The sequence below is a fragment of the Monopterus albus genome, unplaced genomic scaffold (assembly GCF_001952655.1).
Source record: "Monopterus albus unplaced genomic scaffold, M_albus_1.0 scaffold110.1, whole genome shotgun sequence".
NCBI classification, from domain to species: Eukaryota; Metazoa; Chordata; class Actinopteri; order Synbranchiformes; family Synbranchidae; genus Monopterus; species Monopterus albus.
The window spans coordinates 298,392-312,477 of NW_018127990.1; the positions used below are offsets into that span (position 1 = coordinate 298,392).

The 14,086-nt window shown below is 40.6% G+C and overlaps 1 protein-coding gene across 2 annotated transcripts in view; it reads left to right on the plus strand.

Annotated features, from left to right (window-relative positions):
- The window catches only part of arhgef3 (Rho guanine nucleotide exchange factor (GEF) 3), a 41,965-nt gene extending 33,395 nt beyond the window's left edge, over positions 1-8,570 (plus strand). For both annotated transcript variants that reach the window (XM_020611127.1, XM_020611128.1), the window contains 7 exons: positions 1,085-1,147; positions 1,292-1,388; positions 1,689-1,765; positions 1,923-2,180; positions 3,267-3,437; positions 4,983-5,172; positions 5,369-8,570. In XM_020611127.1, coding sequence (XP_020466783.1) covers positions 1,085-1,147; positions 1,292-1,388; positions 1,689-1,765; positions 1,923-2,180; positions 3,267-3,437; positions 4,983-5,172; positions 5,369-6,117 — 1,605 coding nt within the window. In that variant the 3' untranslated portion in view covers positions 6,118-8,570. The remainder of the gene's footprint in view (positions 1-1,084; positions 1,148-1,291; positions 1,389-1,688; positions 1,766-1,922; positions 2,181-3,266; positions 3,438-4,982; positions 5,173-5,368) is intronic.
- Positions 8,571-14,086: the final 5,516 nt, after the last annotated feature.

The window sequence follows — 14,086 nt, forward strand, 5'->3', positions numbered from 1 at the left end:
GGCATGAAGTAGTTGTAAGTGACTGAGTGTGTTAGAGTCATGCTACATTTTAGAGCCTGGGCCACACTCTCGTGTAGCCGAACCACTGCTGAATAACATTTGACATATTCTATCTGCTGACAAACATTAAAACAGAATCCTTATATTTAACAAAACAGGCCTTTCAAAATAACCCAAAGAGACTTTTTCTGATCTGCTGCCTCTATGTTTATGGTTTGGTTAAGTTTACACTAGGGGTTGACAACATTCATTCATGATCCCTTACGGGTTGACAACATGTCACTCCTTATTTATAAGTAGCTTGGCTAATCGAATTCAGAGAATACCGGGTATCAGGGACGCATTAAAAAAAGGTATTGTGTTCACCCTAACTGCTTGGATGTATGTTCAAAGGATAACGCACTAAAATGCTGTTCATTGACAGTAGTTTGACGTTCTGTGTTGCTACTCTTATTTTGCAACAAAAAATAAAATGAACGATAGCCCGGTGAGTGGCTGTTAAATCTATATTCCACACTCATCATTCTTAAATAGATCATTTTACAAGATCAAGTAAGGAACAAGTTAAATACTTAACTACACCCTGATACTGTATGTAAGGGCTGCAACCAATATCAAATACAGTTATATTCTTATCTACATAACCATAGGCATGTAGAGACTGTAACCGCTGTCTGTTTATCTTTTCAGATGCGGTTAACCACAACTTCCTTATCTCCAGCTGCAGATGCAGGAGGGTGGGGGTACCCCCGGGGGCCACGTGGGACCAGGAATGGGAAGAATGAATCTGATTGGCTGGGAGGCGGGACTAAGGGGCGAGGCCACCTGTCAAATTAGTTACAGGAAGTGCTTGGTTGAGGTTATTGCTGCCAAAGGCGGTTCAACCAGTTATTAAAACACTGTTGCCATTACTTTTTCCACCCTCACTTTGTGTGTTTATTTGTGACTTTGGTGAAGATCAGATCACATTTCATGACCAATTTGTGCAGATAATTAGGAAACTGAACAGTTCCATTAATTTTTCTTGCAAATGGTACATGCTAAATTTTAAGTGAATCTACAGTTTTCTTAAACTCACTTTCAGGCCATATTCGAGTTGACTCAGGGTGAGCAAGACTTGGTGGAGGATCTGAAGTTGGCTAAGAAGGTAAGCAAAAATCATTTTTCTAGAAGGGCTCACTTTCCAACTAGATTTACATTGCTATGCCAGGATTTTCTGAGGATGGTCAATACTGTGTATATGTTTGTGTGTGTGTGTGTGTGTGTGTGTGTGTGTGTGTATGTACTTCAGGCCTACCATGACCCGATGCTGAAGCTTTCAATCATGACTGAGCAGGAACTGAATCAGATCTTTGGTACTCTGGACTCTCTGATCCCCCTACATGAAGGTAAGACAGAACATCTTATGACAGCGATCCATCATACATGCAGCCTCCTTGGCTGAGTGCTGAATCCAGGGCTGATGCTTGTTATCAGTAGCTCATGCATTATATTAACATTGGTATCAGATAATATCAAACAGTACCCAGCCTTCTTGGTAACATGGGTTGAATTTCACTTCAGGCTCAGGCAGTGCAGCTGTTGTAGTGGTCTCAGTAATTTTGGATGCCACTGAAAAACCAGTATTTCCACTGTGTCCTGACCTCTACATTTTTTTTTTATAATTTCAAAATGTTCTCTTTTCTCAGACCTGCTGAGTCGCCTCCAAGATGCCAGAAAACCTGATGGGTCCACAGAACATGTGGGACACATCCTGACTGACTGGGTGAGTGAATGTTTTTCACAACAAAACACACTGACCGTCTCTTTACAGTCTGGACAATTCAGATGTTATTTATTCTCAGCTTCATACTCAGTGTTCACATGTTTCCTTGTTTCCTACCTCTGCATTAACCAGGTGTCTGTCTTTGTGTCCCTGGCAGCTGCCCTGTCTCTCTTCTTACACTCCATACTGCAGTAACCAGGTGAAGGCCAAAGCCTTGTTGGACCAGAAGAAGCAAGATCGGCGGGTTCAGGATTTCTTGCAGCGCTGTCTCCAGTCACCCTTCAGCCGGAAGTTGGACCTGTGGAACTTCCTAGACATACCCCGCAGCCGGCTGGTGAAATATCCACTGCTGCTCAGAGAGATCCTGAAGCATACCCCCAATGACCACCCTGATTGGCAGCATTTGGATGAGGCGGTGAGCAAATCTGCTGTTAAGATACTGTTCACCTTTCTCCTACAAGTCTGGTTCAACCCACTGTGAGACTGAGGTAGTAAATAAAATGTTCTGAATTCCTTAATCAAGAAGATGCAAAGTGTGCTAACATGAAAACACAGAGAAAACCTTAAAAGTTGGGAGCAATCCTCAAAATGTCAGGAATAACCTTAGGTGACCGATTTAGAGCACTTCAAAGCTCAGTTGGATGGGCATGAAACCCTCCTGGCTGAATCATCAGAACAAAAAACAATAGTAAAATGTTCACAGTAAAACTGAAGGAGAGAGTTGAACTGACTCCAAAGGCCCATTACATTGTTTAGAAATGTAGAATCTGGTTCAGTATTGGATGAATTCAGCAAATAAGACTCATGATGAGATTCATGAGTAACTTAGCCTGTTAGCATGTCAGAGTGTTAAATTATATGTAGAGGTATCTTAAAAAGAACATTTTAAAATGGAAATCCAGTTGAAAAATGCTTCCTGAAAGTAGTTAATGGTGTCTCTTAAATGACGTGTGAACGTGTTCTGTTAGGGGACAAGCTAGCTAGGTTCCAGCTGGCAGTTAGCCAGCCACCTAGCTTGGAGAACTATTTTGACTTCTTAGCATTAGCGTGATCCATGCTATCTCAACAACTACAATAATATACTGTATGTTTATGTACTAACTAAACTAGCACCTGCAAACAATCATCTAGCACCACCTATTTCATAAGGACGCACTATGATCTGTCCTTTGCAGTTTTCTGGTGTGACCATATCTTGAAAAGCCGGCATTAACCTTAGAAAGTAATAAAACTAATTTTTTACATAGTCAGAAAAATCTAAAAAAAATTTCACCTTGATATTAGGACAATTTTTATGTTTTGTATATTAAAAACTAAATCAGCAAATATAAGTTGTATATCTTTTTAATACGAGGTACTTGGTGTCCTATGCACCAGCCTTTTTATCATTTGCTAACTCAGTGGACCACATTCATTAGATGACATTAACTGATGATAAACCAGGTCAGATGAGATGACGTTTGGCTGGATGGGGTTAAACTTTCTTTTGTTTGCTCCACAGATGCTGATGGTTCAGAGTGTGGTGGCGGACATCAACAGGCAGACAGGAGAGTCGGAGTGTCAGTACTACAAAGACCGTCTATTGTACACGGAGGACGGACAGAGGAATGAGCTTATTGACCAGTCCAGGACTCTCAGCTGCCATGGAGAACTAAAGAACAACAGAGGACTCGTCAGTAGATTTCTACACTTTTTTACCCACCACAACCCCAAACCTTTTCATCCAGACACTTTCCACTCTCTTTTCTGTCCCTGACACATTGTTTTAGATTAACTCATGTTAACGATTAATCGTCTATTATGGCTTCAATCCTGTGGAAGCTGCTTTGATAACAACAGCGTTTATAACTTGGTTTGTTTGTAACTTGACAGTAACTTGGTATATTTTAAGGTACTTGTACTTTACTTCAGTATTTACATATATGCTACTTCATACTTTCATTCCCCTATATTTCAGAGGGAAATATTTTTACTTTTTAACACTTTTAACTACATTCGTTTGGCAGCTGTAGTTATTACCATCATTATATTATCCAGTATAATAAACAAATAAATGGTGAAGTATTATTATAAAATAAAATACCCAGCAGTAAAAAACAATAATTAGAATCCACCTTTACCAGCTGGAACATTAAAATGATGTACACATTATTTCATCAATACTTAAAATCCTATAATATATGTTATTCTGAAAGAGGCCATTCATCCATGCATCCATCCATTATCTATACTGCTTATTTCTGAATATGGTTGCAGGGGCCTGGAAACAATCCCAGCTGACATTGGGTGAGAGGCGAGGTCCACCCAGGACAGGTCGCCAATCTATCACAGGGCTGACATATAGACAAACAACCACAGTGTCAGGTCCGCTCGGCGCGACCTGCCTCTCTTTCTTTTTTTCCTCTCCTGCTCTCCCTTTTTGTGGGATCAACGCCTCAGCTGTGTCGCATTGGGTAATTAGTGACTCATGCGTCGGTGCGCACACCTGAGGCGTATTCCAGTGATTTGTTGGCTTCCTTATTTATACCTCTGGCAGACACCCTGTCGTTGCCAGAGCATTGCGACATGTAACGGACAATACTTATCCTGTGTAAGTTACAAGTTTATGTTTGGCCCACATTTTTAGACGTGTGTAAGATGCTACGCTGACAGTATCTGTGCGTTTTGGCTTGACCTTATCACGCTAATTATGCGGTTAGCAATACTTAAATACGTGCTTTGTCTTCCACGCTGACAGTCCCTGTGCTGTGGATTGCATTGTTTACGTTGGTTCTTTTTGTTCACCTGTCCGTTCTCATCCTCCTGCTCTCCTGATTCCTGCCATTAGTGTGTATGTGTACCTGTTCATCCTGGTCTCCTTAGTCATCACTGCCCTTCCCTGGTTGTATGTATTATGGACCCTGTTCTGTTGTCATGTTGTTTTTATTCCATTAAACCACCTTTTTTGTACTAGCACCTGGGTCAGCCATCTTGAGTCCAACCCCAGTTCTCCCTCACCCTCCTGGTGAGGGGGACTAAACCGTAACACACAGAGGCCATTCTAAAGTATTTAAATTAATTTAGCACTAAATGTAACTTTTGATTGAGTAAATTTGTGACTAGACTGACTGTTATACAGGATCCATATAGTTGACCTGCCATTTGTAGAAGTGAATATAATAAGAAATGAATGAATGAAAAATTAACTTCTGCTCTCCTTCTCTTGCTCTCTTTCCAGAAGCTCCATGTCTTTCTGTTCCAGGATGTCCTGGTCATCACCAGGTCCCTCTCACTAAGCGACCAGCCAGTCAGATACCAGCTATGCCGCCAGCCGATCCCTATCCGGCAGCTGGACCTGGAGGACCTATCAGACGGAGAGATGAGGGTGGGCGGGTCCATTAGAGGGGCCTTCAGCAACAACGAGCGGAGTTAGTAGTTTTACTTAAATATTTTTTATTTCATGCATGGATATAGATATCAAATATTCAGGAATATTCAGGCTAAACCTTTGATAGAATTCAACCTCAGAAGTTGAAATTACAAAATACAAATTTAAAACCCACTGGCATAGATGTCTGATCATAATAAACAGTATGTCTCCTGCTATGTCTCTCCTCCTTACAGCAAAAAACTTTTTCCGGGTTTCATACCATACTGGAGGCCAGCTGCAGAGCCACTGCTTCCAGGCCAGCGATGCCTTCAACAAACAGCAATGGATCAACTGCATCAGACAAGCCAAGGAGGCTGCAACGCTGGCTGGAGACCAGCCAGCACAGACAGAACATTGTCTGGACACAGGACTCGGTGGACAGATAGGGCCGCTTGGTGAGACAACACCGAGCTTGCGAAGTGATTCAGGGATTGAAGATGAAAAAGGGATGTGGGGGGAGATGGAGACAGGCAGAAACGAAGTTCTGAGCGAAGGGAAAGACCTAAGTTTTGGTAAAGAGACAAGGGTGGGTTTGACTCTGGAGATAATGATGGGTAGGGAGATGGAGACAGTTTTGGCTGTGAATCATAAGACAGGTTTGGAGCTAGATGATGAAACAAAGACGGACAGTGAGATGAGGGTGACTGTCAGTGAGGCAGAGACAGGTGAGTTGGAGACAGGGCAGGGTGTCGGTGGTGAAATGGCGGCAGAGCCAGGAGTTGGAGCAGACTGGAGGATGGACAGAGGAGGAGGAGGAGAATCTCTTAGCAGAGGTGCTAATGAGGTTAGCACCTCTCTCCTCTCTTCTGCTCCTCCCACTCAAGAGGAAGAAGAGGAGGTGATGGAGCAGGAGCGGAGTGGTGCTAAGGAGGACAAAGAAGTTGGCATGGACATCGGAGAGGTCGGTCCATTGCAGGGTGAGGAGCTGGCCCTCAGGTGCTAATAGTAGAATGACAAACATGATGGACTGCATCTGCAGCCAGTCCAGCCAGAAACTTGATCATTGTGTCACTGATGTTAATCGGTGTGTTCTAGAACAGTTTAACTGCTGTATCCTGACCACTGGTAACCCTGGTGACTGCTTTGTTCTAGAATGCCATGACAACAGTCATATTCACATTCTGGAATCCTGTGGCCCTGTGTGACTATACCAGCTGCAAGGCAGGGACACACTTGAGGACTAGCTCAAACCTTCTCAGAGTGGACAGGCCACACTTGAAGACTGTTTGCACCAACTTTAGTTCTTGACAGTTGGAAATGAGCACATACCTTATGACTGAGTAAACACTGTGGACAACAGATCACACCAATTCTTGCCTGTCCTTGTACCAAAACAAATATGGACATAACTAAGTATATTGTTTACAGTTCAATTTGTGCTGAAAATGAAATAAAAGAACAAAAGGGACAAAGTCTGGGTGAGATCCTGGATGGAGAGGTGCGGACAACATGGACTGTACAGGCTACAGAGGGAGCAGGACTTTATGTCTTTGATTTAAAGTTGTGGAGGTTTTTGTTCATTCTCTTGCCACAGTTCAATAGGTTTGTCCCACACTTCACTTGTCCAGTGCTCTTTAACACTACAGTCCTTTTACTCACCGTTCTTGAATGTTTATTTGCCGTACATCTCCTTCATCATGTCATCAATATGGATCTTAAGATTTGAGGCTAGAATCTTTACATGTCACACACAGTTGTATCTACCAGCCATCTACACTGACCTACTTAGTCCAACTGGGTCCATCATGTCATCAGTTTTCACACCCAAATCCAATTTGTAATCAGCACAACAGTTACTTGTGCCCCCACCTTAAAACAACTTGAGTACCCTGTTCCAAGATGTTTTTCTTTCTCCCTCAGACTTTCCTTCCTGGCTTCCTTCTGACTCCATACATACACAAATGGCACAAAAAATATATTTACTTTTACAGCTCGCTAAGGCTTTAATTGGACCTAATGACTAAAATTGTACAACAAAGACTGGTGTCGGACCATTTGTAAAAACTGTATTTATCATTTTGGAGTTCCTTTTGTAATGATTGTACTGTATATGGTGGGGAAGTGTTGTTGGGTCAGTGGCTTCTGTCTTTTGTAAATCGTTTTTGAGGAAAGAAATGCATTTAATACATTTTTTATGCTTCAAAAGACTGTATTTTGCTGAGGAACACAAACGTAAACATGAAAAGAAAACTCCACAGGGCAATCAGCGAGAGTAAAACACACATCCTTTATGAACATCTGCCATCTGCTTGTTGAGGAAAGTATAGACTTCCAGAAAACCTTTGGCATACACTATTTTATGGAGAATATGTGCACCAATCAATGGAAGACAATAAAGGTGTATAAGTTACATAGCTTCTTGCATTTAAAACACTATTAGTGAATGATAATGAATCATGCTTTCAGCTGCAGCTACCACTCAATGCTACTGTGCACTGAAAATGATGAAACTAAACATCGCAGATGTCAAGGATTCCACTTCCATTGTTTGTCGATCTGGATTTTATTCTCATGTATTTGTCCATTGTGACCAAATCTGTTGTAGACTTTTGATTTGGGAGGGTTTCACTTCTCCACATCATTTGAATTCATCCTTGTCTCTGAACGTTTTCTGTTTCTAAAACTCTTTAATGTCTTAAAATCTGTTGTACTGTCTGAAAACACTGGAGAAAACAGAATTGTGCACCCAGTCTTCGCAGATTATTTGAAACTTACTCATTATTAGTCAATCAGTCTAAAGTCACAACTGTATGGATGTGAATTTACATGTACATTTACAAAGACTGTCAGACTGTGAGTCCCATCAAAAACAAGTCACAAAACTCTTCTCTGAAACATCAGACTTTGTATGTTATTGAAATGTATCTATGGTTTGTTTGGTTTGTAATAATAACTAGACATTGCTTTGTAAAGTGTCCTGAGATGACCTTTATTGTGATTTGGTGTTATACAAATATAACTGAATTGAATTGAATGGAATGACAAATTGATTGCAAGCTGGAAACAACCTCAGGAGATCAGCCTGAGTAGTGATTAAAGTTTGATGCTTTGGAGAAGAGTTGTGCGACTTCTTTTTGATGTTCATTTACTGAATTTAAAGTCAACACTAATCTGCACCTCATTGTGTGTGCGTTCTCAAAAGGAGACAAAAGACTGCAAGTCCCAACCAAACACATCCGCCTATCAGTAACATTCAGGTGCTACTACTTTCCGTTAGCAAATTCATTTTTTAAGAACAATAACTATGATTCAGTTTGCAGTATTGAAACACAGCATAAAGTCCTTTCTCTCATTTGTAACTGCCTGTGACTATTATGCTTCTGTAAAAGAGTTTTAATTTCCTGTTGCCTCAAACCTGCAATAAGTTTATGCTTATGCATATGCAATACTTTAATGCCATTGATATTAGCATTAAATAAAATAATCAATGTCAAAGAGTGCAATTGCTTAGAGTTTTAAACCTTTTTATTCTTTTAAATGTTTGGGGTCATAGTTTACTGTACCTTATGCACCACATTTACTGCATTGTTCAATCTCAGTGTTTCCAGCTGCAGCAAACAAGCTCTCATACATCCGCTGTACACTACCTGACCAACATATGTTGGAGGTGAATATTGTGCAAACATTCTATTTGAATGTGCTTGAAGAAAATTGTTTATCGGCAAAGTTTTTCCTTCAGTGTAATTTGCTGTCTTGTGAATGAATGGCGTTGACCATATAGTGCTGCCATTTTAGTATGTAGTCTACTTAAAGCATTCCAGTTACATGAACATTCAGTGGATTTTCAGTTGTGACCTATCCATACAGTTTTGCTATAGTATCCTGTAACACTGAAACACTTACAGCTGTTAGCAGGGGAAAATATTCAGTGTTTTGTCAGTCAGTCAGAGAAATCCTGAAGAAGAAGCCTGTTGTGAACAGTATACTCTGTATGTATAAGGCATGTATATGAAGTCTATCTGTATATGAATATAGGAACAAAGCCAAGCATGTCTGTTTGTTATATACTGTAATGTGACGACCGCTAGCTCGGTTGAGAGGAGCTGGCCCGACCCTGTCCTATACTGGGACAACTAACTATCCAGCTATGCGCTGGCACCTATGCTGACAGTGAGGAGAACACCTTCTTTGTCTTTTTGGATTTTATTAGCCAGAACAGAGAATGCAACAACAGAACTGCGGTTTACCTGGCACCGTGTGCTCATCAGGAAAACAATGAATAAAAAGTACAGCAGGACAAACAGTAACACACTCTCTCCAGGTAACCCGAGTTCCGCGCCAACAGAATCTAAAACAACACGCCCACCTGTCATCCCTCTTATCTCCTCCCTCACCTGTTCCTCCCCCCATCCCACATTGGCCAGAACAGCGCGGCATTTTGCACAAAACAGCGGTAACCAATACATGAACAGCCTTCAATAACATTGTCAAACCCATTCGCACACAACAGAACACTGAACTATGACTTACAGAGTCAAGATACTATATATTACCACTGTAATGATAACTTTGCCCTTAAAGATAACTTAAGGTGGTTATAATAAGACCACCAGGCATTTTATCTCCGAGAATACTTGGGGGAGAACATCGCAGTGAGAACATCCGTGTGCCCACTGTCAGCCTCACTTTATTCTGAGAGTAAAAAAATAAAAAGGCAGTTCAGGTATCAACTATTGTGTGGACTTTTGCCAAGACCAGGGCATCAGTAAACTGTTTTGGTCTACGTTCATTATTTGTTATGATAATGTGTTAGGTTATTTAAGTAGTTTTATTAGATGCGATTATTCTTTACTGTAATTTGACATCAAAAAAGCAAATTTACCCTGAAGAAGATGTTTTTAAAAAGTGTCCAAGAGATGGCAGCAAAGCTGTTGGTTAAATGTTAGTGAAGAAGAAGTTCCGTTCACAAGCATCATGGCGCGGATTGTGCGCTGGTCCGAGTCCTTCCGCGGCTGTGGGGTTTGGAAGTAACAGCGGTTTGTTTGCGGTGCTCTAGACAATAGACGGTCACCAAGAAGCAGTTGGGAAGGGACACCTTGGCTTGGTCAAGAGTTAGATGATGGACGCCAGCCTTGCTCGGAGGGAGACGGCTCGTCCGAGAAGGGTGTCTGCTGCCGTGGAGTTTAGAGCTAACGTTAGCCTGCAAGATGGCGAGATGATGGAAATGGACGAGCTGCACCCTCCCAGAGAAACGGGCAGACTGGGTGCTACTGGTGGGAGGATGGAGAGGAGGCAATCGGTACCGCCAATAGTTCACCATAGACATATGCCGAAGGAACCTCTTAAGTTTCATATACCGAAGAAAACCCAGGAAAAGAAAGGTGGGTTGGCTAGCAGTCCCCCTGCTATAACGTCACAGTAAAATCACAGTAATATCCTACAGTATCGAAAACTTGCACGTGTTATTAACCATTTATACTTTTGCATGCTTGTTTTTGTATACTTTGAATACGTTTTTTGCCTGAATCAGTAACGTTACCCTGAAGTGATCAGTTCCCTCAACGTTCACAACCAAGTAAAATATGTCCATTGTCGGACAAGCAAAATTGAGACCTGTTACGCTACTTGCTCGCGTACAGATCATAGCATCACATATATCCACCAATGTCTATACCATGTCATAAGGGATGTGTTAATTCTGTGGTCATATGTGTAGCTGTTTTATTTATTACATTGCTCTAAATAAACGTTTGTGCAAGTTCTAATGCGTTTAAGGTGACGTTAGAAGCTAACACAAATCAGTGATGCTAGCTAGCAGTTAGCCAACGGTCGTTCACTAGCAAGCCCAAGCAAACGATGTCAGATTTCACCTTCTAGCCAATTATAGTTTTGTTTCCAAGTAAATGTGAATCTTCGTGTAAATTATTCCTCTTTTTTGTGTAAAGATACTGAGTGTCTGCTAACACGAGGTAACCGATTCATCTGTTTACATTTGAGTTAGTTTGGGTGCATGTCCGATTCTGACTGTTGTCTTGTTTATGGGTGATAACTGTGACAGAATGACGCATAGGAAAGGTAAAAACGTACCAAAATAACATTTTTGTGAACCACATCAGTTTACGGAAGTTCAGGTTTCGTGTAAAGGTGTTAAATCAACTGCACATAGACGGTATCGGGAAGGGGAGCAGTCCTTGACACCGAGTTTACACATGAACATCAGAGTGTTTTAGATTTTTCAGTTTGGCTTTAAAGCTTCTGAGAGTAGTGCAACTTTTCATGTAGTCTGTTGGGACATTTAAATGATTTGTGGCTTTCACAGAAAACTCTGACTACCCACCTGCAGTATGATGAAAGGCTACAGTGAAATCTGTTATTGAAGACATTCTCAAAAGTAAACAGTCTTGTAATGGATTACCAGCCACACCATTTAAAATTTAGTACACAAGACAGATTTCAATATAATCTAAAAATTATCAAAGATAAGGACGACACAATTCTTCAGAAACCAGTGGTGATGATACTGAATAGGCTTTTAAACAGTCTTTTCATGCTTGATGAGAAATTTAACATCAGGGTATTGTACACCCTGGTGCTAACTTTCTCCATTGTTTTGGAAAAGAACGTACCTCTTGTCTACATTCAAACTAAGATACGGTTGATCGAGCCACTGCTGTTCCTTTTACTGTTATTACTTTAATCTGAATTCACTGAGTTCATTTACTGACTTGATCCTGTGGGATGAAATTCACAAGAAAGCATTGACATTTGCTTTGCGCCTATTGCAACAAGATATGGTTCTTCCATTTCTGTGTGGAAACGTAATGTGAATTTTTATGTGGTTGCATTGCAGAAACATTTTAGTATTTCAAAATACAGCTTGATTATTATGAATTATGTTTAGAAAAGTGCGTACACCTGCCCAAAACAAACTTCTTTGCATTAGGTGTGTAGGCCAAGGAGTAATCCTCATAGAGAAAGAGGATCAGAGCCTGCAGGCTGATCTAATGCTCCACAATATAATTTTTATTTAGGCCAAAATACCCCACCAACCACTTTTCACAGATTAAGACTTATGAATTACATGAAATAATTTGGTGCAGTCAGAACATGCACAGCACTTCTGCTGTACAACAAAGCTACACTGTTGGGTGTGTTCACACAAACTGAAGCCAACGAATCCCTGGTTCTTAAAAAAGAGGGAACCAGCTCTTTGTACCACTATTTTCCCAAATACATTAAAATCTTACATTAAACGTTAAATGTCTGAGCTTTTAATTATATTAAATATTTGTGTAAAAATTGTGTGTACTTTATCTACAGCTGAGTCAGCTGGTCCCAGCTCACTTTTTAGTTTTTCATCTTGGACTGTGTGCTGTTTGTGCCTCTAATATAAATTTTTCTTTATTATTATTGGTTGCGTTTATTGCCCTTGAACTGCTGTCATGTTACACTGTGGTCCGTAAGAAACAATTTGTTTGCTGTATGTTGAGCATACATGGAAATGACAATAAAGCTGAACATAGAAAGCTCTCCACATATTTGATGTGCATATTTATGTGCAGTTTTAAATGTTTATGCTTGATAATTTTCAGATTGTGACAATGAATGATCTTTTGTTACATTTGTATAATCAGTGGATGTGTTTCCATGTCTCGCTCCGCTGTCGGATGCTGCAGCCAAGCCCTCTTCCCTGTACTGAGGGAGGCATCTGCTGCAGGTTCTGTAGTCTCCTGAGTATTTGGCACCAAAAGGCTGCATATGTCCTGTTATAATTAAGATGGGCTAACAGCTATTTTTCTGGGTTTTAAGCCTCCTGTTTGGCTTTGGGTGAGGCTCAGCTGAAAGGTGGTGAAAGCTGCATAAAGGATCGACAACACTGGGGCATTTATTACATCTTTCTTTCTGATACATATGAAATCCAGTAAATAAGTACAGAAATTAAATATTGTAGTTAAGATCAAGTTAATGTTTTAATTTGTCTGAAGGCTACTGTGAACAAATTTAGAAGACTAGTCTTATTGGCAAGGACAGTTTGTTCCAACTTTGTTAACTTTATGTAGACAGAGATGTTGTAACAACGTTTTTGTCTGGTGTGATGTACTTAGATCAGATGTTTCCTGGGTTAGGCCCCTTAGTTCAAATTCAAGAAAATCCTAATAGTACAGTAAATGCATACTGACCTTTATGTCTGTTCTGACTTTCTTTCAGCTCTGTTCCAGCATGTCTCCACTGAGTCCAGGGAGTATGAAGACATGGTGACCATCCTGACCTCCAGCTACATCGACGCCAACTCTACCGGCTGCTTCACATACTGCAAACCTTGCCTCATCCACAGTGAGCTGCTGGAGAAAGAGGTGATTGATGGGCAGGAGAGGATCACTGCCATTTAAATACAGATGAAAGGAAGAACTGGCATAAAGTGACCATCACAGACTTGTTAGTGCTGTGTCTCCAGTGCAGCTTCAATTTTCCTCTGTTGGAGGAAGAAAATATCACTCTTCTAAAACATCTTCCCTCATTGTGTTCAACACATTTTGTCATCCTCATTAAGCCATTCACTAACCTAGAGCTGCAACCATTAGTCAGCTCACTGAGAGTAAATTAACCTGCAAGTATTTTGAAGCAACAATTACCAACTTTTTGAACAAAACAAGACATTTTGAACAAAACAAGACATTTGAAGACGCCACCTTTGACTCTCGAAAGTCAAAATGGGATTTTTCCTAAATCAATCAAGAAAATAATGTGCAGATTAATCAGTGATCCCTGCATTTTATATTTCTACTCATGTATTCAGGATTTTCCTTTAGGTATTCGCCCATGTCTGTGTTGCTTTTATGTGATAAATATTGGTGCATCATTCTGAGATTTATAAATGTAGAGGGATTGACTGTGTGTGTGTGTATGTGTTTCAGTTTGTGGAGAAGAGGAGAGAGATGAAGGTGGATGGAAGGACAGAGAAGGAGATGGAG